This window comes from Stegostoma tigrinum, unplaced genomic scaffold, assembly GCF_030684315.1.
Source record: "Stegostoma tigrinum isolate sSteTig4 unplaced genomic scaffold, sSteTig4.hap1 scaffold_727, whole genome shotgun sequence".
NCBI classification, from domain to species: Eukaryota; Metazoa; Chordata; class Chondrichthyes; order Orectolobiformes; family Stegostomatidae; genus Stegostoma; species Stegostoma tigrinum.
Genome location: NW_026728671.1, coordinates 2,482 through 28,747, shown reverse-complemented (window position 1 = coordinate 28,747; position 26,266 = coordinate 2,482). Strand labels below are relative to the sequence as shown.

The 26,266-nt window shown below is 42.9% G+C and overlaps 1 protein-coding gene across 1 annotated transcript; it reads left to right on the top strand.

Annotated features, from left to right (window-relative positions):
- Window positions 1–7,231: 7,231 nt before the first annotated feature.
- On the top strand, window positions 7,232–25,803 carry LOC132209228 (DAZ-associated protein 2-like). Its single transcript, XM_059644343.1, has 3 exons — window positions 7,232–7,365; window positions 18,039–18,163; window positions 25,492–25,803. Exons 1-3 carry the CDS (start codon window positions 7,353–7,355, stop codon window positions 25,786–25,788), a joined length of 435 nt encoding a protein of 144 aa, XP_059500326.1. The 5' UTR covers window positions 7,232–7,352; the 3' UTR covers window positions 25,789–25,803.
- The last annotated feature ends 463 nt before the right edge of the window (window positions 25,804–26,266 follow it).

Sequence of the window (26,266 nt, the reverse complement as noted above, 5' to 3'; positions counted from 1 at the left end):
CAGAGGTGTTATGGAATACTTTGTACTTGCCTGGATGAGTGTAGCTCCAATAACATTCAAAGCTTTACACTATCGTGATGGAATCTATGCTTTCAAAAATTGTATTTGTAGAATCTAACTTAAACTGAAAAAGGAAACAAAAAATAATATGAACATAAACTGACTCTTTCCAGTTTCTAAGGAACCACAAATTGAAATTGAAAGTGAAATTGAAAACCAACATTTCTGGACAGACTGAAGCTGGCTGAGGCTATAGAGTGGTGAAAAGCTCAGAAGTAACATTTAATGTGTGTATAGGAGATTACACAGTTAATATATAATACAAATATACTCTAAAACCTTAAGTAACAGTTAATAAATTTGGTGGAGAGAATGTTGAAGAAAACATGCCAGGTTCAGGATCTCAGAATAAGCAAGTAAATAATTGCTGCAGCTGTTTCTGTTGCTTGAAGATAACAACATTGTTTATAGCTGTCTGTAAGGCATAAACCTACCAGAGTTGAGGAGATTCTACAAAGTTGTGGCAATTTTGGTGAAGACTGTTTGTTGAACTTGGCTTGGTTGTGTGCAGCAAAGGCTGAAGGCCAGGCAGTGTCTGGGGATGCTAGGAACTGAAATCTTTCATAAGAAAAACCAGAGTTTTGAAGGATAGTATGATGAAGTTGGATGAGTTATATACTGTGTGGACTGCCAAGCCAATTTCTAAGGTCTGTCTTGGCTGTATCTGCCACTGAATGTGTAATTTACAGCTTATAACTGCAACATGCCTGTTAATTCACAGAGAGTAGGAGCTGGAGAATCTGAGATAACAAGGTGTAGAGCTGGATGAACACAGCAGGCCAAGCAGCATCAGAGGAGCAGGAAGGCTAACGTTTTGGGTCTGGACCCTTCAGAAATGTTAATTCATGTTTAACTTGTATTGTTTCAGGTGTTGAGTGGGGGAGGTAAATTATTACAGTATTTAGTGTTTGTTTGAATGTTGTAATGATTTGTGACTGGGAAGTGCAGTTGTTTAGTGTGAACCGAGCGTAGGTGTTCCACAAAGTGATTCCCAAGCCTCCACTTGGTTTCCCCGATGTTTAGTACAAACCAAGCGTAGGTATAAGCAGCCCATTTGATCAGTATCCCCATCCCTAAACCTTAATTCTGAAAAATTCATTCTGTTCACCACCAACCCACAGTGGTACCAGTGTGTGCCAGTTACAAGATGCACTGCAACAACTCACCAACTGACTTCTTCAAACCCGTGATCACGTCTGCCTAGAAGGACACAAGCAGCAAGATGCGTGGAAACACCACTGCCTTCCAGCTCTTCTCCAAGCCACACATGTTTGTGAGTTGTAATTATATCACTATTCCGCCATTATCACTTAATCAAAAGCCTGGTACTCCCTGCACAGTTCCGCTGTATATTTACCTGCATCAGAGATAACATCACCCTCTCTGGGACAGTTAGAGAAGGTCAATAAATGCTGGCCTTGTCACTGATGTGTACATCCAAATAAATAATCAAAAATAAATCGCAACTGAGCCGGGGCCAAATGTAGCGCTTTCCATTCCTTTGGATCCAACTGTAGAAGTTAGGGGTGTCCTGATGTTTGCACAGCCCAGAGTCTTTCTTTTGCCAAGGCTTGTTCCCTGGAGAGGACCCTCCAGCGTTGCTGCAGAATAAAAATGTAATGAGAGATAACAGTTATGAGTAATGAGCCCAATTCAATTAACTAAGAGAATGGATTTTGTGAGCTGTCACTGACGCTGGGAGGGGAAGTCATGTCTCACTGATCTGTCATTGCCAATCTATTAAGCGGTTTCCAACTGGTAAGTTGCTACCCTGCCACACTCCGCCTGCTTGGGCCCTGGAATTCAGAGACCTTGCTCAACAAGTGGAATTCATTGCACTAGGTGAATAAACATGCCAACTCCAGTTATCAAGCTGGAAGGTTAGGGACATGTGTGCACGATTGACAGACAACATGAACTGGTCGATGATATCAGCATGGAACTCTGGGCGGCATGGTAGCTCAGTGGTTAGCACTGCAGCCTCACAGCGCCAGGGACCCAGGTTTGATTCCAGCCTCGGGCGACTGTCTGTGTGGAGTTTGCACATTCTCCCTGTGCCTGCGTGGGTTTCCTCCGGGTGCTCCGGTTTCCTCCCACAGTCCAAAGATGTGCAGGCTAGGTGGATCGGCCATGCTAAATTGCCCGTAGTGTTCAGGGGTGTGTGGGTTATAGGGGGATGGGTCTGGGTGGGATGTTCCATGGGGCGGTGTGGACTTGTTGGGCTGAAGGGCCTGTTTCCACACTATAGGGAATCTAATCTAACCTAAATAGGTTGAACATTAGCAATGTTTGCTACAAAGACCAAGGTTGCTGAGAGCAGATCACTGAAAGAAAAATTTTCCGTGTTCATCTGGTAGGGGAAGTGTTGAGAGGATACAGGTCTGCAAGAAACCTGGTCTGTACTCTTTATGATAGAACTGTGTACAAATGCTTAAAAAGGCAACTCCAATTGCATTGAAAACAAATGCAGGAGAAGTAATCACTAACTAGCAGGGAGAAAAAGTGGTGTGGATTTTAAATTTCAGAAAATTTATGTCCTAAGTAAGAGGTTCATGTGCAACCCAAAGCACTTGGAATTGGGAGTCACGTATTGGCATGGATTGAGAATTGATTCGCAGACAGGAAACAGAGAGTAGGAATTCATAGCAGAGTGGAAGGCTGTGGGGTACCACAGGGTTCAGTGCTTGGGTCCCAGCTATTCACAACTATTATCAACAATTTGGACAAGAGTAAAATAGTTTGCGTGGTCCGCAAAATTGGGACTGTGTGAGATCGTAGATATGAGGAAGTTGTAAAGAGGCTTCAAGATGATTTAGACAAGTTGATTGAGCAAATGCATAATAGATGCAGGATAACAGGGGTAATTGTGAAGCTAACCACTTTAGTAAGAAAAACAGAGTGATAGGGTATTATTTAAATTGTGATAGATTGGGAAATGTTGACATACAAAGGGGTATACATGTCACTGCAAACTGGCCATTGAAAGCAAGCATGCATGTGCAGCAAGCAGTTAGGAGGTGAGTGGTATGTTGGCCTTTTATTTCAAGAGCCAGGAAGTCTTACTGCAGCTGTACAGGGTCTTGGTGAGACCACAACTAGAGTTTTGAATGCAGTTTTGGTCTTCTTACCTTATAAAAAGGACATACTTGCTACAGAGGAAGTGCAGTGAAGGTCCACCTGACTGATTCCTGGCATAACAGGTTTGTCACATGAGGAGAGATTGTGCCTATATTCTCAGGGGTTCAGAAGAATGAAAGGGGATCTCATTGAAACATAAAATTCTGACAGAAACAGATAGGATGAAGTGATGATATTTCTCCTGGCTAGGAGGTACAGATCAAATGGTTACAGTCTGGGGATGTGGGGTAGTCCATATCAGACTCAGTTGACCAGAAATTTCCTCACTCGGACAGTGATGAACCTGTGGAATTCTTTGCCACAGAAGTTGTAGAGCCCAAGTCGTTGAATACATTTAAGAAAGAATTGGATTTTTTGAGGCCAAAGGCATCAACGGCTATGGGGAAAGAGCAGGAGTATGGCATTGAAGTAGAGAATCAGCCATGACCATGTTGAGTGTATCAGAGATAATGGGAACTGCAGATGCTGGAGAATACCAAGATAATAAAATGTGAGGCTGGATGAACACAGCAGGCCAAGCAGCATCTCAGGAGCACAAAAGCTGACGTTTCGGGCCTAGACCCTTCATCAGAGAGGGGGATGGGGTGAGGGTTCTGGAATAAATAGGGATAGAGGGGGAGGCGGACCGAAGATGGAGAGTAAAGAAGATAGGTGGAGAGAGTATAGGTGGGGAGGTAGGGAGGGGATAGGTCAGTCCAGGGAAGACGGACAGGTCAAGGAGGTGGGATGATGTTAGTAGGTAGCTGGAGGTGTGGCTTGGTGTGGGAGGAAGGGATAGGTGAGAGGAAGAACAGGTTAGGGAGGCAGAGGCAGGTTGGACTGGTTTTGGGATGCAGTGGGTGGGGGGGAAGAGCTGGGCTGGTTGTGTGGTGCAGTGGCGGGAGGGGATGAACTAGGCTGGTTTAGGGATGCAGTAGGGGAAGGGGAGATTTTGAAACTGGTGAAGTCCACATTGATACCATATGGCTGCAGGGTTCCCAGGCGGAATATGAGTTGCTGTTCCTGCAACCTTCGGGTGGCATCATTGTGGCAGTGCAGGAGGCCCAAGATGGACATGTCATCTAGAGAATGGGAGGGGGAGTGGAAATGGTTTGCGACTGGGAGGTGCAGTTTGTTGCGAACTGAGCGGAGTGCATCATCCTCCGACACTTCCGCCATTTACAATCCGACCCCACCACCCAAGACATTTTTCCATCCCCTCCCCTGTCTGCTTTCCGGAGAGACGACTCTCTCCGTGACTCCCTTGTTCGCTCCACACTGCCCTCCTACCCCACCACACCCGGCACCTTCCCCTGCAACCGCAGGAAATGCTACACTTGCCCCCACACCTCCCACCTCACCCCTATCCCAGGCCCCAAGATGACATTCCACATTAAGCAGAGGTTCACCTGCACATCTGCCAATGTGGTATACTGCATCCACTGTACCCGGTGCGGCTACCTCTACATTGGGGAAACCAAGCAGAGGCTTGGGGACCGCTTTGCAGAACACCTCCGCTCAGTTCGCAACAAACAACTGCACTTCCCAGTCGCAAACCATTTCCACTCCCCCTCTCATTCTCTAGATGACATGTCCATCATGGGCCTCGTGCACTGCCACAATGATGCCACCCGAAGGTTGCAGGAACAGCAACTCATATTCCGCCTGGGAACCCTGCAGCCATATGGTATCAATGTGGACTTCACCAGTTTCAAAATCTCCCCTTCCCCTACTGCATCCCTAAACCAGCCTAGTTCATCCCCTCCCCCCACTGCACCACACAACCAGCCCAGCTCTCTTCCCCCCCCCCACACTGCATCCCAAAACCAGTCCAACCTGTCTCTGCCTCCCTAACCGGTTCTTCCTCTCACCCATCCCTTCCTCCCACACCAAGCCGCACCCCCAGCTACCTACTAACCTCATCCCACCTCCTTGACCTGTCCGTCTTCCCTGGACTGACCTATCCCCTCCCTACCTCCCCACCTATACTCTCTCCACCTATCTTCTTTACTCTCCATCTTCGGTCCGCCTCCCCCTCTCTCCCTATTTATTCCAGTACCCTCTTCCCATCCCCCTCTCTGATGAAGGGTCTAGGCCCGAAACGTCAGCTTTTGTGCTCCTGAGATGCTGCTTGGCCTGCTGTGTTCATCCAGCCTCACATTTTATTACCATGTTGAGTGGTTGCAGAGTGTTTTCAGTGGACCAAATGACCTATTGCTGTTCATATTTCCTACGTTTCTATGTCTATCATTTGGAATGACAGTTAGAGAGATGAGTAGAACACTAATTTGAGTTACAGTCCAGTGGGGGGCATGAATATCTAGATTTTGCAGAGAGCCTAACTGACACAGAAGAGTGATACAAGACCCGCAGTGGAGGAGCTTAGCAAAGCTATCAACTCCTTTCCCATTTGCGAAGCTCCAGATGATGATGCTACACTCCCTGAACTTATCCCATGTGGGGATACAAGAGAGATATTTTCCCGAATTTCCACCTATTTCTCCTGTTAGCTGGTGGTTGGATGCCATTTCACAGATGGCAAAACCTCCCTGATTCCCAGCCCAAGTGTGTGTGTTGATTAAATGGTGATAAGCACCTCCATTTCTGTATGAGTACCTCTCTTAACCTCAGAGTATCCCAATATATTTTACAGCCAATGATGTTTTTTTGAAGAGTAGTAACTGTTGTAGGAAATGTGACAAAGAATCGCTGTAAGTAGGAACTCTGTTTGGCAATGAGACAATACATTTTAGTGGTATTGTTTGAAGAACAAATGTTGGCCATTATACCAAGAAAAAACAAGAAAAACTTACTTTCCTTCAAAAGCATCAAGGGATCTTTTATGTCCACTTGTTGAAATTCGCTTATGGGACATGGGTATTGCTGCCTGGCCCAACACTTACTGCCCATCACCATTTGTCCTTGAGAAGGTAGTGGTAAGCTGCCTTCTTGAACCATTGCAGTCTACATGCTGTAGGGAGACCCACAATGTCCTTTAGAGAAGGAATTCCAGGAGTTTGACCCAGCAACAGAGAAGGAACTTTCAAATCATTGAATGGCTTGGAGGAAAACTTGCAGGTGGTGGTGTTCCGATGTATCTGTTGCTCTTGTCCTACTTGTGGAAGTGGGCATGAGTTTGGATGGTGCTGTCTAAGGACCCTTAGTGAATTTCTGCAGCGCATCTTGTAGATAGTATGCACTGACAGTACACACAGGTAATCAAGAGAACTCAGTCCAGAGGACATTGCAGGGTTGACAGAGATTTTGTTGTCTATGCCAGGTAGTCTGTCCAATTTGATTTTTTTTTTGTTCAGACTTTGTCGTGATTGATACAACTGAGTGGCTTCCTATGACATTTCAGAGGACAATTTATAATCAACCACATTGCCGTGGGTCTACAGTCACGTGTAGGCCACACCAGGTGAGGATGGCAGTTTCCTTTGAAGGACATTAGTGAACCAGCTGGGGCTTTTCCCAACAGATGACAATGGTTTCATGGACACCAGTAGATCCTTAATTCCAGCTTTTTAAAAAAATTGAATTCAAATTCGACTGTCTACCACGGTGGGATTCAAACCCACAACATTAGCGGAGTTTCTGGATTAATAGTCTGGCGATAATAGGTCATTTCCTGCCCTCATGAGAATGAGAAGACTTAGTTTCACATCTCATCTGAAAGGCAGCTAAGGCTAAACAGTAACGGTCAATAACTGATAAACTATTAGACTGTGATTGGCATTACTCTCTCCTGCTATCTATTCACGTTTGCTTTCTTACAGAACCACAACACAAGTTGCTGGAAAAGCTCAGCAGGTCTGGCAGCATCTGTGTAGGGAAATCAGAGTTAACGTTTTGGGTCGAGTGACCCTTCCTCGAAACTAGTTTTTATTGCCATGATCAGAACCACAACCTTCGTCTAATTTCCCCTTCGATCAGTCTAACTTGAATAAAACAATCGATGGCCTGAATGAACTGTTCAAAGATCTTTCCTTTTAATTGTGCCCGTGTTAAATAGAATGATAGAACAAATGCAATTTCCCTTTAAGAGTCTTGGTGCGTTTCCAGGGAGTGATGGGCGGTGCTGCCACAGAATCAGAACAAGGAAGTGAGTCGCTTGAACGAAATCAGTCGGAGCTTGGAGAAACCGAGAATCGATAGCGCACGCTGCATTCAGTATGAGTAAAAAAGGTAAGTCTGGGCTTTTGTCCGGATTAAAACCAGGGAAGCTTTGGTGGTTTGCACCTTGCGAAGCCCAGCCTAAGTGCGGCTCTTGGACAGTGGTGAGTGTGGTCGCCCAATCAAATTAGGACCATTGGCTCGACTTCAGTCTCGATTGTCTCCTGGCCAAATATCCTTGATCGAAGTAAGAGGCCAGCCCTGATTTACACAAACACTGCGAATTATTTTCAATTTATTTTTGAAACTACTAACAGCTGACAGGAATGTTAGTACATGTTTTTTTTCAAACCCTCTGAGGGAAATTCGTGTGTTTTCCCCTCCTGCCCGTTGTAGACCTATTTTCCAATACCTCCCTCTGTTGCGAGGATTAGGCCCTTACAGCTATGCTAATGTAATGTCCTCACGCACACAGTTGTTACTGGAGACGTGGTCATGACGTTGGGAGCCTTACCTTTTCTTCCGCTCTGAACTCTGCGTAGATTTTGAGCAAACAATGAACTACGCCACCGGTGGCAATGTAGATGCTCGCTGGGGTGGACAGATTCAAAGTTTGGTGATGTATCAAAGTCATTGTAGCATTTGATCGGTGTCAAAACTTGGCGCAATGTTCCATTTAAGCACCTTGTGACTCACATCAAAACACTGACAAATACAAGTTGTTGAGTGATAATGGGATCTTAATAAAATATCAGATTGACGAGCCGGTTTTGCTCAGCGCATCTTGCACTGACTCGAAATGTCTCCACACCTTAAACTGGTTTAAAATAGGCTAATTAATGTCATAAAATTTGTTGTTTGTGATAATGAGATTTCAGTGCCTGGTATTCTTAAGTAGTGCGTGTCCCTTGTGGATAGCCAGCTCCGCCTGCTGCTGATGTTTTTCTGAAAAACAATTCTGTTATCTAAAACGAGTATAAAATAGAAGCATTTGTCGCTATAATGTGATTTATGATCCCCTAAATCTGTAAGTGAAGTCTTGACTACTGTCACTTCATTCCACTAGAGAGTTTTTCCATGTTGAAATTGAGAAGTTTCTGGATAATGTCCCTGAGATGAATTTCTTCGGTCCGCCTCCCCCTCTCTCCCTATTTATTCCAGTTCCCTCCCCCCATCCCCCTCTCTGATGAAGGGTCTAGGCCCGAAACGTCAGCTTTTGTGCTCCTGAGATGCTGCTTGGCCTGCTGTGTTCATCCAGCCTCACATTTTATTATCTTGGAATCTCCAACATCTGCAGTTCCCATTATCTATGAATTTCATGTTGCTACCACAATTCTGCTGTGCTGGATTCCATGTCTGTCCTGGATTCCTCAAGCAATTGTTTCATGTTTAAGATTATTAAACCTTGGTACGTGAACTTTGGCATTTATTTCCCCATCTTCAATTGCTTTTTAGGAACAAGAACAGGAGTAGGTCATTCAGTTCACTGAGCCTGCCCAATCATGCAATGCACTCAAACATTTTAATGCCTTTTTACCCACTTTATCCCCAGAAATCTATCAATCTCTGCCTTTTAAACATATTTGAAGATTGAGCTTCCCATTGGTAGAGAATTCCAAGGATTCACAACCCTCTGAATAATAAAATTTCTCCACGTCTCAGACCTAAGTGTTATCCCCATTATTTTTAATCTGTGCCCCCTGGTTTCAGACCTGGTTCTGTTATTTAATATGATAGTGGCTGATTGAACACTTCAATGCCTTTTTACCTCCAATATCTCCATAACCCATTATGCCACTGGTAAACACAAATCTATCAAACCTCGAATTTAAATATGCTTGAAGACTGAGCTTCCACAGCCCGCTGGGATAGAAAATTTCAACAATTCACAACTCTCTGAGCAAACTATATTCTTCTAATTGGTCCGAAATGGCATCCCCTTAGTTTTTAAGTTGTTCCCTCTGTTTCTAGATTCACCCACCTGGTGAAATATCTTGCCTTCACCTACCCAGTCTATTCCTTTTAAGTATTTTGTAAGTTTCAATCAGGTAACCCCTTTGTCTTTGAAACTTTAGAAAATGCAGGCCTGGTTCACCCAATCTCTCTTCAAATGACAGTCCTGCCATCACAGGAACAAGTCTAGTGAACCTTCATTGCACTCCCTGTATGGCATTAATATCCTTCCTGAGATGAGACCAAACCTTCACACACGCGGTGCAGTCGAACCAAACACTATTTAAGCAAGATTTCACTACTTCTGTATTACAGATCTTCTTGCGATGAAGTCTAACATTCTCCATTAGGCTTCCTAATAGCTTACTGAACTTTTGTTATATTTTAGTGACTTCTTGATAAGGAAACATTGTCACTTTGTATACTTTACACTCTTGCCATTGAAGAAATAATCTACATTTCCTACCAAGGTGGATAATCTTCACATTTTTTCCATATTTTATTCCACTTTTGCCCATTCAGAAAAGTTGTGGTAATACACACTTCAGTCTTGACTGGACACCATCCATGACAAAGCAATGTCTTGAATGTTGTTGGAGCTGATTAATAGTAATGCCAATGAACATCAAAGGGGATGATTAGATTCTCTCTTGTTGGAGGTGACCATCCTCTGATGTTTGAGACAACAATATTTTTCCCCCTGAGTTCCTTAGCTTCCATGCTAAATACTGATGCAAAATAATAGTTTAGGATCTCTCCTATCTCCTGTGATTTCACACGCAAAAGACCTCGTTGATCTTAAAGGGGTCCTATTACCTCCTAGTTACCCTTTTTCGCCCTTGATATACTTGTAGGATCTCTTTGAATTTTCCTTAATCTTATCTGCCAAAGCTATCTCCTTTCCCCTTTTTGCCCTCCTGATTTCCACCTTAGATGTACTCCTACAACCACTATACTCCTCAAGGGGTTCACTTGATCCCAGTTATCTATACGTGACACATGCTTCCTTCATTTCCTTGGCTAGAGCTTGAAGATCTTCAGTCATCCCATTTTCCCTACTTCTACCAGCCTTGCCCTTCCCACTAATGGGAACACAATTGCTTAAATATAAACAGAAATTGCTGGGAAAAACTCCGAAGTTCTGGCTTCATCTGTGGACAGAAAACAGTTAATATTTTGGATTCAGTAACCCTTCTTTAAAAGTGTATTGCTGAAGATATTTGAATCTACTGGGCCACTGAGTCTTGGCTGCAGTGTTGCCCCTGGGCCCAGATGATTTGTTTTCCAGTAACCACAATCATCTTCCTTTTGTGCTAGGTATGAGTTCAGTTAGCTAATGTTCTCCTGATTCCCATTGGGCTGGTTGGTCCCATGTTCAGCCACATGCTGTGTTAATATCCAGGACAATCCTTTTCACCTCACACCTAGGATTCTGATTTTGTGCCAAGATTGTAATGAGGTCTGGAATTGAGTGGCCCTGTTGGCACACAAACTGAGCATCAATGAGCTGGTCATTGATGAGTGCTGCATGACAGTGCTCCATCCGTGACTTTAATTATCTGGAGTTGGCTAATAAAGTTCTAATTGGCTGAATTGGATTTGTCCTGCTTTTAGTGGATGGGTATCTTGGCAACTTCCCTCATTGTGTTCAACAGTTAGCTTCTGGGGACTTGTAAACGTTTTTTCCCTGATTTGCTGAATATCTTAGCTACTTTTATTCAAGCCTCTACTTTTGGTACAGCGAGTCACTGAGCAGTGAGATGCATGTTTGCATCTGTAGTTGTTTAGCCATTGAATTCCTGATCTTGGCTGTGCCATCCAGATGGCTGGAGACTACCCATTTCCCAAAAGTGAAAGGCGGCCACCATTCTGTACTGTAGCAACATCTCTCTGCAAATTCACAATTTGGAACAAGTCTTGTGCCGTAACACTTCCAAGATTTACAATCCTAAGGGAGTGAAGAGTTTGCAATGTTGAGCCCCTCCAAAATAATGAGTTGCATTAGAAGATGCTTCTTGATTTTTAAACATTGAAAACACAGCAGGGAAAAAACACACAGTATCCTACCATCTCTCAGGCTGTGTTTTACTTTAGTCAGAGAGTATACAGCCTCCATCTAGTGGCCACAGCTTGTAATTTACTTTCTGATGTTAAGGTCACACTTGCAGGATCTCAGGAATCCAGGTAAACACCAAGGACAGCAGAGGAGAATGCTTGTAATGTTAAATTGTCAGCAAGAAAAGCAAAGTTTCTTTTGAAATAAGCAAAATAATATGTTTTATTTCCAGTAATGCCAAAAGCGATGTCATCAAGTTTACAATTTAAAAAAGCAATAAATTTGAAGAAAATTTAAGTATTCTGGCATAAAAACAATTTTCAATAAAATTGAACCTGGTTTACCTCTTAACTGGTTTCATATTTCCCACAGCACTGTGGTGAGATGATTTCTGAAAACAGTTTTGGTATTTTTATAACTTGTTTCTAGTGTTGGTGATTTGTATTGTACAAAGATATAAAGAAACTTTTTAAGTGGCTGTTGGTTCAGTTGGTACTACGTGACTGACGGTGGTAGACCTTCCCTCCTGAGTCTCTCTGACCTGTCTGCAGCCTTTGACACAGTGAACACACCATCCTCCTCCAGGCCCCCTCCACTGTCATCCAGCTGGGGGAGCGCAGGGAGACTGCTCTCACCTGGTTCCGTTCTTATTCATCTCCTCATACCCAAAGAATCACAAACAATCTCCTCTCTTCCTCCTCTTATTCTCTCTGATAATCCCTCCAGGATCTATCCTTGTTCCCCTCCTATTCCTCATCTCCAGACTGCCCCTCAGTGATAAAATCCAAAGGCACAGTGTGGATTTTCACGTGAACGCTTTGTCATGTTGATCTTAAGATGAACTTCTGAGCCCATGCTATTTCTAAAACCATCTATTTCCACCAGTGTAACATTGCTTGACTTCACCCTTGTCAGAGCTCATCTGTTGAAACCTTTATTGATACTTTTTGTTACCCCTCTCAACTCTTCCAACACAGTCCTGGTTAGTCTCCTACACTTTGGAGCTCATCCAAAACTTTGCTGCTCTAGTCTTAATTGAAAGTGAGGCCCATTCCAGTGATCAGCCCTGCCCTCACTGAATTGCCTTGACTCTCAGTCAGGCAACATCTTGATTTTAAAATTTTCAGCTTTGTTTTCAAATCCCTCTGTGGCTTCAGCACTCCATAACTCTAACCTCCAGCCTCATACCCTTCCCAGACAGCTTTACTGTAATTCTGGCCTCTTGTGCATTCCCATTTATAATTGATCTACCTTGCTTTCCTCCTTTTTTGAGACATTTCTTAAAACCTACCTCTGACCAACTTTTTTTAGTCATCTGACATAATAGCATGTGACGTTTTGTTTGTGTAGTGCTCCTGTAAACTTTCTTGGGACATTTTAATTATTTTGAAGGCAATGCATAAATATTACAATAGAGTCATACTGTGTAGGAGAGGGCATGTTTACTGAAGGGTTGCTCCCAGTGGAAGACGTGATGGAAAGTAACTGGCATATGAGCTGAGCCAAAAAAGACTGTTTAAATTTCAGACCGAGCTTTTTAAATGAATATCTACCCTTTGGGTAGTTGCATGGAAGATGAATGTGAATTCATGAACAGATTTTTTCCTATTATTATTGAAATGTCAGTGTTCTGAGATGGCTTGGAAGCACTAATGAGAAATCTGGCATTTTACAAAAAACTACTAAAATGTGACAGTCTTACTCTGTGTAAGTTTACCTGATAAACGTGATTCATACTTTGTGATAGTCTATTAGTGTTTGTCCATCCATTGAAAAGCAGAAGATTGATGTACATTCTTGTAAAGAGCAGTGTTTAGGGAATGTTTAAATGCTGCTAGGTGGTGCGTAGCAAAACAGTTACCTAGTTTTGACAAGTGGCAAATACTGGAGGGCAATGGTACAGTGAATCTGTTCCACGCATAAAGATTTCTGGACTAGAGAACATGATTTTCAAAAAGCCAGAATTTTGCTGGTGTAATGATGGTGACTACTGGTAGTTTTACCATCACTGAAACTGATAGGAACGCTGGCTTCTGTAAATGCGGAGTAAAACATAAAAATGCAGAAGTTGCTGTCAGTGATTCACTGCATTTTCTCAAGGTTTGCAGCAGATACAGATGGTAAATCATAGAATTGTACAGTACAGAAGCAGCCCTTCAGCCCACTTAGACTGCACTGACTCAAAGCGGCTCTGAATCTAATCTGGTCCCATTATCCCGCACTAGACCTGTAGCTTTGAATGCTATAACATTTTAAAGTGCTCATCCACTGTTTGTTGTTTTTTTTTGTTTTTGAAGATTGTGAGGTTGCCCACCTGCACTGCCCTCCTAGGTACTGCATTCCAGATTCCTGCCAGCCTCTGGGTGGAAAAAGAATGTTTCCTCAACCTCCTGCCTCTCTCCTTAAAATTATGACCCCTTTTGTTACTGGCCCTTCACCTAAGGGGAACAGCTTCATTCTGTTCACCCTCTCCATGTTCCTCCTAATCTTACACACCTCTGTAAGGTACCTTCTCCTTTCATAGTCATACAGGATGGAAACAGACCCTTCAGTCCAACTTGTCCATGTTGATCAGGTTTCCCAAACTAAACTGGTCTCATTCGTCTTTGTTTGGCCCATATCCCCCTCAACATTTCCTATTGGTGTACCTGTCCAAATGTCTTTGAAATGTTGGAACTCTACCTGCATTACATATCTTTCTCTGGCCGTTCATTCCATATATAAACCGCCTCTGCTTGAAAAAGTTGCCTCGTAGGTCCCTTTTTTAAATCTTTCTCCTCTCACCTCAAAACTATGCCCTCTAATTTTGGACTCCCCTACGCTACGGAAAAGATCTTTGCTTTTTACCTTATCTATGCCCTTTTGTGATTTTTATAAACCTCTATAAGGCCTCCCCTCAACCTCCTACACTCCAATGAAAAGTGTCCCAGCCTCTCCAGCTTCTCTCTACAACTGAAACCTTCCAGTCCCGGTAACATCCTGCGGTAAATCTTTTGTGCACCCTTTCTAATTTAATAATATCCTTCCTATAGCAGGGAAGCTAGAATTGTACGCAGTGCTGCAAAAGTGGCCTCAACAACATGACTCCATCTCTATTTAGAATTGACTTGAATAAAATTGAGCATTTCCCTTTTTAGGCTATTAGTTTTGCTTCAAGTTTGTGGGAAATATTGCATCTCATTGAATGAGGGTGCTCTCACAGTGTGCTAACGTAAAGATAGTACAACTTTATTTTATGTTTTTGATAGTGAATTGAACTGAGAAAAGGACTGTTTGGTGGTGGGCGGGGGAACGTGGGGGAAAAAAAGGACTGAAGAAGGAGCGAGAAAGCAAGTCACCTGAAGCTCATTGTAACAGGAGATGGCTCGGCTCCAGGGCACAGCCTACAAAGTGAGATTTGGCTGGTAACAGGTTGCTGATTGAAGATGTGACCAGTTGTGGATGTCATAAATCAAAGGCCAACAGCAACGATATGATCGGAAAAATTAAAATCAAGAGCTGTGGGTGCTGAAGAACTGAAACAAAAAACTGAAAAAATGCTGGCAAAATGCAGCTGGTCTGAGAGCATCTATGGAGAGAAATAGAGTTCATGTTTTGAATCTATAGGTTTGAGGCTGGAAAAGAGCAGCAGGTCACACCACCTTAGAGGAGCAGGAAAGTCGATGTTTTGGGCCGAAATGCTTCGTCTGATGAAGGGTTTTGACCTGAAATCTTTGACTTAACTGCTTGTAAGGTGTTGTCTGACCTGCCTTGTTTTTCCAGCCTCTCTCAGACTCTGGCTTCCAACATCTACAGTCCTTTGTCTCCGATTCATGTCTACAGACTGGTGACCCTTCTATACAACTTTTGAGTAGCTGAGCAACTTGTATGGGGGTGAACAATGTTGGCAGCCTCTCTGTCTTACTTTCTCCTGAAGAAAGTCAGTTTATTTTATCTCACCAGTTGCAGTAAACTGTAGCTTCTAACCAATAAGTTGGAGACTTCTTATAATGCATTTTCGTATGCATGCATGTGCCTGTGGGTAGGTGGGATGCTTTAAAGTTTAAACTAGTAGAGTTCTGTGTTGGTTGCTTTATTTTTTTCCCCTGTGGTTACTACATATTTACTTGCAATAAGTAGTTAAGTACAGAAGCTTTGTCTATGTTTTTTTATTAATCTGGGTCAAGCTGACTGGTAACGTGGAGACTTCGTGTAGTTTACCAAAAGATTAAACGTTTTTTGCTTTTGGGAATAGTTGGGACTTGATTTCCAGTTCATTAAGTTCACAATTACTGCTAAATTGTCTAACTGACCCTGGAAGACTAATTTTACATACGTATAATGTCAAATCTCATTGTGATTTAAAGTTTTTAGTACATATTTTAACTTGATGACTGAAGCATACACATGACATTATTTCACTATCTGTGAACATGGAGTGCAGAAGTGTACAGATTTTTCTTTCTCTTTGTGTTTCCTGATTTTACTGTCTGAGAATATTCTCAGTGATTGGTTTCTTAACCTGCTTGATACCATCACTGCTGCTAAATGTCTCAAAATTCCCTTTGGCTTGTAGTTTGGTTCCACTTTTTTGGATCCAATTTGAATGTCTCTTGCAGTTTTGCACCCTGGCCTAAAGGTTTACTTTACCTAATCAGTGACTATAATCTGACTCTGGCAGTTATCTGCAAAACTGTTTTTATTTACACTATAATACATATTGTACTGTAAGATAAGTACATCTCTCTCCTAGTACATGCTGTTTCTGTTCTCCTGACTAATATAGTAACGTGTGATGATGTAACAATCTCATTACTATTGTGTGACTTGGCATTTTCTAAGGCCAATCTATGTCAAAGTGATGTCTTCATCTTTTATGGGTGACTTTTTTCAAGGTCTGTGGTGAGTGTTGGCATTTAGCCACTGACCATGAAACCCAAACCAAAGTGCAGTTACTGGTGTTGGTGCTTAGTGGTTAGAATACGTTTTAAAAATTCTTTTGAGTTATGGGTGTAACTGGCAAGACCAGCATTTGTTGACCAGTCCTAAATGCCCTTTTTTTTTGGCTAGGCCATTTGACCAGGCAGTTAAAAGACAACTGTACTGTATTGTTCTGGGTCTGGAATCACTTATGGGCCAGACTAGGTAAAGAGAGAGCAGATTTACCTTCCTGAAGGCAATTAATGAACCATTTGGGTTATTATGAAAATTGATAATATTGTTCACCATGAAACTGAGACTAGCTTTCAATTGAGCCTCAGTTTCACTGCATACCTCGATGGAATTTGAAGTGGTATTCCCAGAGCATTAGACTGGACCTCTGATTTAGCTAATCCAGTGACATTACTGTTACCATCAATTTCTACATTACAAAATCAATGTTGAGCAGAAAGGTTGGATCCTTGTTTTACTTCCTTTTTTGCATTTAACCACTTTTGAACATCTGTGCGACAGGGTGTAACAATTGGCGCCTTTACTGTGCACTGACACCAGCATTAGGGCAGTGATCAATGCCGTTTATGCAAGAGTCATTTCGTTTCTCCATGACAAAGTCAGTGCTGCAGCCTGGGCAGTCTGATTTGGGCTTTGTCAGGCGCAGGGTGCCATTGACTGCGCACACATGCCACTGAGAGGGCCATATATCAATATTTGGAATTCATCAACAGGAAGGGGTTCCATTCCATTGATGTCCAGGTCATCTATGATCAGTGTTACCTCTTATTACTTAGGTGCCTGCTACCCTTGCAGCTGCCCTGACTTGTACATCCTGGAGCAGTCCCCCTGACTGATGCAAAGCATAAGTTTCATGTTGCTCATGCTTTGACCAGGATGGAGCAGAGCATGGGGTTGCTGAAGATATGATTCTGCTGTTTGCACCAGTCTCTAGAGGAGCTTTGGGAGGGCCCTCCAGTGTAGCCTGGGCAATATCATCCTGGCCTGATGTGCTGTGCACAATTGGAGCAGGCAGCAAGGTGATGTGACAGATGCTGAGGAACTAGGAGAATGGGAGCAGCTTTCCAAGGAGGAACATAAGGATAATGGGGAGAAAGAAACTCTCTTTCTGCTTGTCAGAGCTTGGCAGCGTTGCGTATTACAAACAAGGAAGGGCTTTATTGTCATCCTTGTTCCAGCAGATGACTGCTGGGTGCAGCAGACCATTGTGGAATGGTCATGATACCGGCATTTGGCTTGCATTGTGGGGATTACCTTCAGCTTCTGATTTTTCTGTGTCCGTGTGCCTTGAGCAGTATGGTTTTACGGCTGCTGAAGAAGGGTCCAGACCTGAAACATCTTTTCCTGCTCCTCTGATGCTGCTTGGCCTGCTGTGTTCCTCCAGCTCTACACCTTGTTATTTCGTGGTTTTACGGCTGCTGTGCCATCACATAACAGACTATGCTGGATTGCCAACACTTGCCTGGGCACATGGTAAGATGGGAATGAAATTGGATGAGAGGAATGCTGTAATGGCAGGATAAGTAGTTAATAAGGTGAATTTGATAAGGAATGACAAACTCTCTTGCTAAGCCCTGCAGCACAAAATTGCTCCAAAATACCCTGGCTATGTCCAAGGTGCAAATATACATAAGATTCTGCCGTAGGTGTTCTACTGTATACAGCCTAATTCCCCAGATGTAGGTTTTTGCCCCACGCCAACAACAAATCAATTGAACAGACATTGATATTTAAATCTAAAATCGTGGTGCTCTGAACTGACTGTCTTGTGTGTAAATCTTCCCTCATCATTTTACCATTTTAGGAGCATATCCTCAGCAGCAAAGTTATCCGACACAGCAGCCGACAATGGCTCCGCCAAAACAACAGCCCACCGCTCAAGCTGCTCAGGCACCACCTTACACCGAAGCTCCTCCATCTTATGCCGAGGTGAGTCAGCTAGTTTGCATCAACTCTTAGATGAATGAAGCACTCTGCAGTGGCCTTTAAAAGCATCACAACATCAAAGGTATTTGTCGTTCAGTAATAGTGCAGTGAATGGGAGTTGGTCAGCCCAGCCAGCTGGTTTATGATGCAGAGTGACAGTAACCGCGTGGGTTCAGTTCCCCCACCAGCCAAGGGTTACCGTGAAAGACTCTCCTTCTCAACCTCTTCCCCTTGTCTGAGGCATGGTGACCCTCCAGTTAAACCACCACTGGTCATCTCTCTCGAATGAGAGACCAGGCTGTGATCCAGTAAGACTATTGTGATGTTGTTTTTCTCTCGCATGCTCTGTCTCTGTTTAGAAACCTTACTTTACTCAAAAAAAAAAAGTGATGTTGGAGGTGAAGAGGGTGCTTTACCACTGAATAAAATATGACATTGAGAGGCATTAGTCTGTGGAAATGATAGTAATGGTTTTGTAATTAGCACAACTCCCATTAAACCTGTAGAACATGATGAACATCAATACGTGCAACTGCGTGTGTGATTATATATAGAATTTCATGCCCTAGTTCTCTCGGATCCTTCTCTTGAGCTGCCTCAGTCTCCATACTTCCTTAAGTACTCTTTACCTCCGTATTCCTGAAGAATAACCATGCTGTTTCTCCTGTTTTTTTCCCCCTCTTGCCTCCTTTCCCTCATTTCTATACTTTGTACCTCACCTTTTATAAGCACACCCATATCCCAGTCCCTCCCTCGTTGCAGTCGTGGCAATCCACGTGTTTTCTGAGAACCCGGGATACAATCTCACCGACTGCTTCCTAAATCTAATTGCACCAGCACTCCATCCTCTTCAATAAATTCCACAATGAACAGAGTTTGCAACCCAGCATGTATATTCTATGGCTCTGACCTAATTCTCTCACTTGCTCTCTGTTTCCCTTCCTCCAGCCCAACTTGTCAGAAACACAGGTGAGGTGTCTGTGGTCAGTTATACCAGACAGTAAATGTTTAGGCTCCTGGCAGCTGAGCTTGTTTTCAGGAAGTACCCTTTGGTGTACTAATGGGTTGAAGTAAAATGTAACCTTACCTGTTCTGAGTACAAAACATGCTGTACATTTACAAGATTCAAAGGTTTTGACTGATTTCAGAATTACCTAACTGCTGTCATTGGCGAAGGTCAAATTCAGATCCATTTTACAGTTATTTCAAGAAGAATATTAAATTTAAAAACTATAGTAAGATAACACCCTGATCATTAGATTTGGGTGCTTGTTATCAGGGTTCAAAACTGAAGTTGTTTAAGTTTGTTCATTTATGCAGTCAAAATATGGCATTGGACTAATTCTCAAATGTTGGATTCTGTGACATGGCCTCCTTGGTGACTTGCATCAGGGAATCTCTCTCCCAGCAGCGTTAGGGTACTAATTCTGTTCTTACCCCCATTATCATTATGTTCTCTGTATGCTAGGAAGGTTCTTGTGGAAAAGGTTCGAGCCATCTTTGGCATAGATGTTAAGTCTTTTCATGGCCCTCTTGATCCACCTAGGTATTTTTGCACCAACAAAGTACATTACCATTCCTAGACTTTGAGTTATCCAGTTGTCAGAGAGTTTCTGTGGAGGTGACGTTTGCTTGCCTTTCTTCAGGAAACCATGTCTGCTTGTATTCCTTAAAGTGGAATAAAACCTCTCAATTAAGTTTCTCTCCTCCTCCCCCCCCGCGCCTTCGGATTTTTTTTTCATTGGTTGGCCTGTAAGCCAGCTATTCTGCCCATATGCTCTCAATTAAAGAGATTGGGTACAATTCCTGATTTGGCAACCCCATCCATTCTTCTGCAAGTTAGTTTCCCCAGTTGATGGTGTTTGGTGTTTGTGGAAATGAGACATGGTTAAACTTTCACAACGACACAGAATAAGAACTATTGCCCCTGTTGGCGTTAGGCCACGAAGTGTGGTGTTTGTCTTGAACGGGATTGGTGGGGGGGAAGGCGTGGGAACAGTGTTGATGGGGGCAGGTGTTAGATTAAGCTGAATTTTAGTTGACCAGTGTCTGACAACTGAGCTATCTGGGTATATTGGAAAACTTGGACCTTCCATTCTTCGAAAGAGGCAAATAAGATGGGCCTGTAGTTAGAACTCGGTTGCAGGGTAACTGCAAGTACAACCTGTTATAAGCTAATTTCATGACTGTGGTTATCAGGATGTATACTCCCACAGAATTTTCAATACCTGGTATGACATCTACGTAAAAGAACACTGGCAAAAACTGAGGAGACATTCAAGAGGCAGCCGTGTACAGATAGCAAAATCATAGGTTTTCTGTGGAAAGATGAACTGAATGGCCTCGGTCACTTGTATGTTTCAGCTAAGCCGGGGATGTTCTTGATTAGTCTATAGCTGCTATAGGTGTGGTTGGTTGAATGGTTCTCAAATGTTTTTTGGTTGAAGGATCCCTTTTCAAATGGACTAGTAATCAATAGCCTCTCTATTAAAGTTTTATATTACTATAAATTGTCCTATGTTTGCATTCTTCAGAATCCTGTTAAAGAGATGTGCATGGCATCTTCTGGGGGCTTGTCTGAAAAATTCAGCAACATGCATGTTGAATGAGTGCACAACATGTCTTGGGGTTTTTTTGGTTGTTAATGGAATGAATGCTGTAAAAGAAATTGCAGTGGCCCAGCCTTTTGACTGTTCAATTTAAAGTATTAGGCCTAGATTTTTCAATTAGGAAGATTGTAGTTGCTGAAGCATAGACTAGAACGGCGCCTCTGGACTGTGTGAAAGGTGCTGCACCCAACTCTCTCTCTCATAAAGTCGGATATTTCAGAGGGTACTGCTTCTGACTTAGCTACCTGGAAAGTTAGCCAGGAGAGATCAGAGGGATTAAAACCTGCTATAACTCCATTATAGGATAACCTACGGTATTCAGCCTGCAGCAGTTCATGAAGACAGCTCATCACTGCCTTCTCCAGGTGTAACTACGGGCAAGCAATAGGGCAGTCAGCAACTCTTGCCAGCGAAATTTTTAAAAAAAAGTTTGACTTGAAGCACGGCAAGGCATAATTACTGTAAGAGCAGTGCACGACGTATGAAGGCATTAAACAAAATAGCATTCCAGAAAGGTAAATACAAAAAAGCCCAAAAAAAGTTCAAGATGTATCGTAGATATTAGTATTAAAAATAGTTGACTTAGTGCTGCTAAAATTGTGTATGATGGGAAGAATCTGCTGCAGAAAGAAATATCTTTTACAAAGGCACTATACACTTATTCTCACTACATTTTAATGACAGCACTGAGTTCATTACCTTTTTCATACAGTCTGTTCCCATGAGCACGCTGAGATGACTTTGCCTGCTGTTGCAAAGTCAGGTGAATTTAAAATAACTTTGACTGCAATGCATAATTTCTGTGTAATTCTAAGAGCCCAACTAACCAATGGCATTTATCTTCCACAGAAACACTGATCGTAATCCCATGTGCCAACCGCATCCTTCTAACCTATCAAATTGGAAAAGAGACCAGTCACAAATCATTTTGTTCTAGTAGTATTGTAGTGATTTGTAACCAGATCAGCTAGCTTGACCTCACAATGTGAGGCCCCCGATTGGAGCTGTTAACCCTGTCCAATCGGAGCCCTGGCTGACAGATAAGAACAGGAGGGTCAGAGGTTCTGTTTACCCTGTGAGCTGGCTCTGAGGAAGCTGAATCAGTGTCAAAGACTTTCTACGTGTAAATAAAGGGTGACTTGCTGAAGAAACACAGGCCTCAGAGGAGTCATTTAAAACACACTGAACTCCCTCTTAAATAAGTTTGGGATTTTTGAACACTGTGGCCAGATAGGAAAGATTGTGCCAGCTCTCATGCAGCAGAGCTGTTGCACAGCGTGGCCAACCTATGTCAAGGTGCAGGAGAACTGTGCCATAGCGAGTTAGAGCTATGGCAAAGATCAGGAGGAAGAACTGGAACAGTGGCAGAGCCCAGGTGGTATGGCTGCATCAAGGTGTGCCAGAGCTCATGCAGCACAACTGTGGCATGGCACGGCAGAGCTGTAGCAAAAGTCAGGTGGCAGAGCCACAGCAGAACTGTAGTAAGATGTGGCAGCAAGGCGCGCTAGAGATCTGCCAGAGCTGTGGCAAGGCATGACCGAGCTGCTGCGGCGAGGCATGGCTGAGCTCAGGCAGCAAGGCATGGCAGACCTGAGGCAAGTGATCGCAAATCTGTGGCCAGGTGAGGCTCAGACTGCAAAGCTGTATTGAAGCATGGCGCTAATGCTATCAAAGTGCTCGTATTGAAATTTATGTGCGTAGTACTTTCAACATAGTTGCAGTAAAGGAGCGAACACTATTAACGTGAACACCCCATGGCCATTTGAAAGCCTTTATGTAATCTTTTGTCTGCTGTAGACTGCCATGGTTTCCTGTTTTTCTGCTTCGCAAGAAGGGAGCTCTGCTGAAATATGTTAAATTGTTCTGACCATCGCTGTTTAGTATCAGCACATTCCTGTTCAGAGAGAGGATATGTATGTCAGACTGACAGGTAGGAAATCTGCCATCGTGTGCATTTTTTTGGGCGCAATTATTCAGAATTAACATGGAAAGGATAACTTCCATTTATATTGTACTTTTAACATTGTGAAACATCTCGGGGCACTTCACATGTCCTAGACAGTGAGCCTCAGAAGGAGATTCTCTGATGTGTGATTTAAAACTTGGCTGAAATTTGGTTTGATAAAGTATTTGATTCTGAACACACTCTAGGCTGTTCTAGCAACTGACTTGAAAAATTGTGGCTTTGTGGTATGGACAACTTGCACAGGCCCAGAGAGGTGAACTAATTATTTTCACGTTTTGGGTAGAAAATGTAAGGATTGTAATCACTTTTTTTGTAAAGCAAACAATGAGGGTTCTCACTTCCTGCTTTCATCCAGCTTAGTAATCTCAGCAGTCTTCCAGAACAATCAGGTTGCTGCTGTTCATGCTGCAAAGTGGAATCCGGTTTTGAAGGGGAGTGCAGAGAGACGCAAGATGTTATTCACGTTAAGGCATCATGTTTTCCCTCCCCACCTGCTCCCAGGAGACTCCAGCATTCCTTTTCTCACCTTCTCCTGTACAACACAACACTCCACTCCCTCCACTCTCCTTCATGAACACCATATATGAGAGAGCTGCAAGATCAGTTCAGAGAGGATTTGTGCAAGAACAGAAGACCAAAGTTCTCAATCTCTGGTAGGATTCCCATCCTTAAAAGTGCCAAGTGTAACAACATGCTTCTTTCCCCTCATTTGGAAACTTCTGTTGTGGCTAACCTAACATAAAATGTGAATATTACAGGAAACAGGTTTTCTTTGGTTTTCTTGCTTGGTCTAAATAGTTCAACCACACATACCAAAATACTTTAGTTGAATAATTGCCTCAAAATATTATTAGTTCACCCTGAGATTTACTGGTGACCATAACCATTACAGACTTTAGGCTCTGACAAGTTATTAATTTAATGTTTGCTATACTTCGATTGGAGCCCAAATGTCTTTTGCTTTGTCAGAACAATCTCCACAACTTCCTGCCTCACCCATTAACCTTTCCAGAATTACCTTTTGGCACAAAATTGGTTAATATCATTTGATATTTTAATTAAGAGAGTTGCTAGTTATTTTAATATCTTGATATTAGAATACCTTTTGATGAGCGTGACAGGGAAGAGATGGTTTAACTTACTTAATCTCTCATTTTATCAAAATAAGAAGAAGCTGGAAGTGAGATCTAATATTATCTTTTACTATGAGTAAATGTTATCCCCAGAATGAAGCCCGAGTGGATATCACCTCAGAGCTCTGAAATCAATTGTCTCATCTAAATTTACTGTACTCTGTTATTAGAGGGCTTCCTGGAATGGGTGAGCTTTCAAGATGATGGTACTATTGTGTTATCAAATGTTAAATCTGCAGCATTTGTTATCCCTGAATTGACAGGCTTGTTTGCCAATTTCTCGGACACTTAAGAATCAACCACATAGAAACAGAAAACCATGAGTAGGCCAGAGATAGTAGGAACTGCCGATGCTGGAGAATCTGTGATAACAAGGTGTAGAGCTGGATGAACACAGCAGGCCGAGCAGGAAAGCTGACGTTTTGGGTCTGGGCCCTTCCTCAGAAAATTTTCTGAAGGGCCCAGACCTGAAACGTCAGCTTTCGTGCTCCTCTGCTTGGCCTGCTGTGTTCATCCAGCTCGACACCTTGTTGTCACATGAGTAGGCCATTCAGCCCTTTTTGAGTCTGTTCTGCTGTTCAGTGTGATCATGGCTGATCATCCCACTCACTTCCCTGTTCCTGCTTTCTCTCCATTCCCTTTTACCCCGAAGAACTTTATCTAACTCCTTCTTGAAAACATACAATGTTTTGGCCTCCACCACTTTCTGTGCCTGAGAGTTCCACAGGCTCACCACTGTCTGGTGAGTTCCACAGGCTCACCACTGTCTGGTGAGTTCCACAGGCTCACCACTGTCTGGTGAGTCCCCCTTCCCCCCCTTCCCCCTTCCTGGCCTACTTTGTATTCTGCGACCATGACCACTGGTTCTGGGCCCCCTGGTCATAGGGAACATCCTGTCTAGTCCTGTCAGAATTTTTTCTCTATTAGTTACATCTTCGAGAAATTCCAGTAGATTTGTCAAGCACAATGTCCCTGTCTGTGCTCACTCTGTCTGATCCTGCCACTCAATCTTTTATCATTTTCCCAGCTACCAATGTCGGGCTAACCGATCTATAATTACATGGTGGTCTTTTTTAAAAATAGTAGGCCTGAATTCATGTTGGGGTCAGACCAGTAAGATTGGCAGATTCCCTTCTCTAATGGGCACAAGGAAACTAGCTGGTTCTATTACTGAGACAATCTTTATGCCAGTTGATTTTAAGTTCTACCAGTTTTCATGCTGAATTTTGAACCTCTGTCCCAGAGCATTAGCCTGAGCCAGTGGCATCACCATGATAACAGAGTCTCCCACGTATGGAGGAACTAAAGATCTAATTGAGAATTCTAGGGGAATGAGCAGGGGAAGAACACGTGCTGGAAATGTAAAAATATAAATAGTGCTGGAAAAAATTCATCCGCATTTTAAAAAGTAGAAAGACAAGTTAAAGTTTCATCTGTTGTTCCTTCACAAGAATACATGGTTAGAGCTGAAACTTGAACCTGTTGTTTCTCTTTGTCTTGATGGACCTTTTGTGTTTCCAGGAACGTCGTCAGCTGTTTATTTCAAATAGCCTTGGACGACATTATACAGTAAACTTTATCGATTTACTGTGAAATGATCACTTGAATTTGTTTACATCCCAGCTTCACCAGCAGCCAAGATTTGTCCAGGCTCCACCTGGTTATCCAGGTGGCTTCTATGTGCCACGCACAAGCCAAATGCAAATGGGTCCACCTGGGGCAGCCGTGCCCATACAGTACTATGCAGTGCCACAAGTCTTCTCTCCATCTTCAACTGTGGTCGTGAAGGATGGGTTTGATGCAGGTGCCAGGTTTGGGGCAGGAGCCACTGCTAATATTCCAGTAAGTGTCCTAAACAGTTGGTGCTATTGGTATGGTTATGAATATAGTGTGGCACAGTGTGTTATCTGTGATTGTTAAGGGTGAATTGGTTGTAATTTAGTTTTACAAAACTTGCAGTTTCTGTATTATGATGCTAAAGCAACCACAGGTTTTAAAAAGCCAATTATATCATTTTAAGTAACTCATACTGTAATTTCAAACTTCAATAAGAAATGAGTTTAAAAATGACATTTCTAGTAGTCTTTCTCTCCTATCTTTCACCCATTTCTTTTGTCACTTTTTCATTTCTCTTTTTTTAGAAAATGTAATTTTCTGTCTATAGCATGAAAAGTGTAAGAAAATCATCAGACCTATGAATAATGAGTTGAGCTGTTGCAACCTTTTCTTTTATTTTCAGTGCCAATCTCTGTAATTACTAGAGATAATCATTTGGCAGAGTCGACAGGGAGAGGCACTGTGGGGAGGTGGGGGGGAGGGGGTGGGGGGGGAAGCATGGCCAAATTTGGAAAAAGTGCTGAGAAATTCATTTCCAAGGCAATTAATCAAGGTCCAGGAA

Excerpts from the sequence above, each read along its gene's own strand:
- LOC132209228 (XM_059644343.1), top strand. Across the intron at positions 18,164-25,491 it reads CTCCTCCATCTTATGCCGAG|CTTCACCAGCAGCCAAGATT; the intron begins GTGAGTCAGCTA and ends TTTACATCCCAG.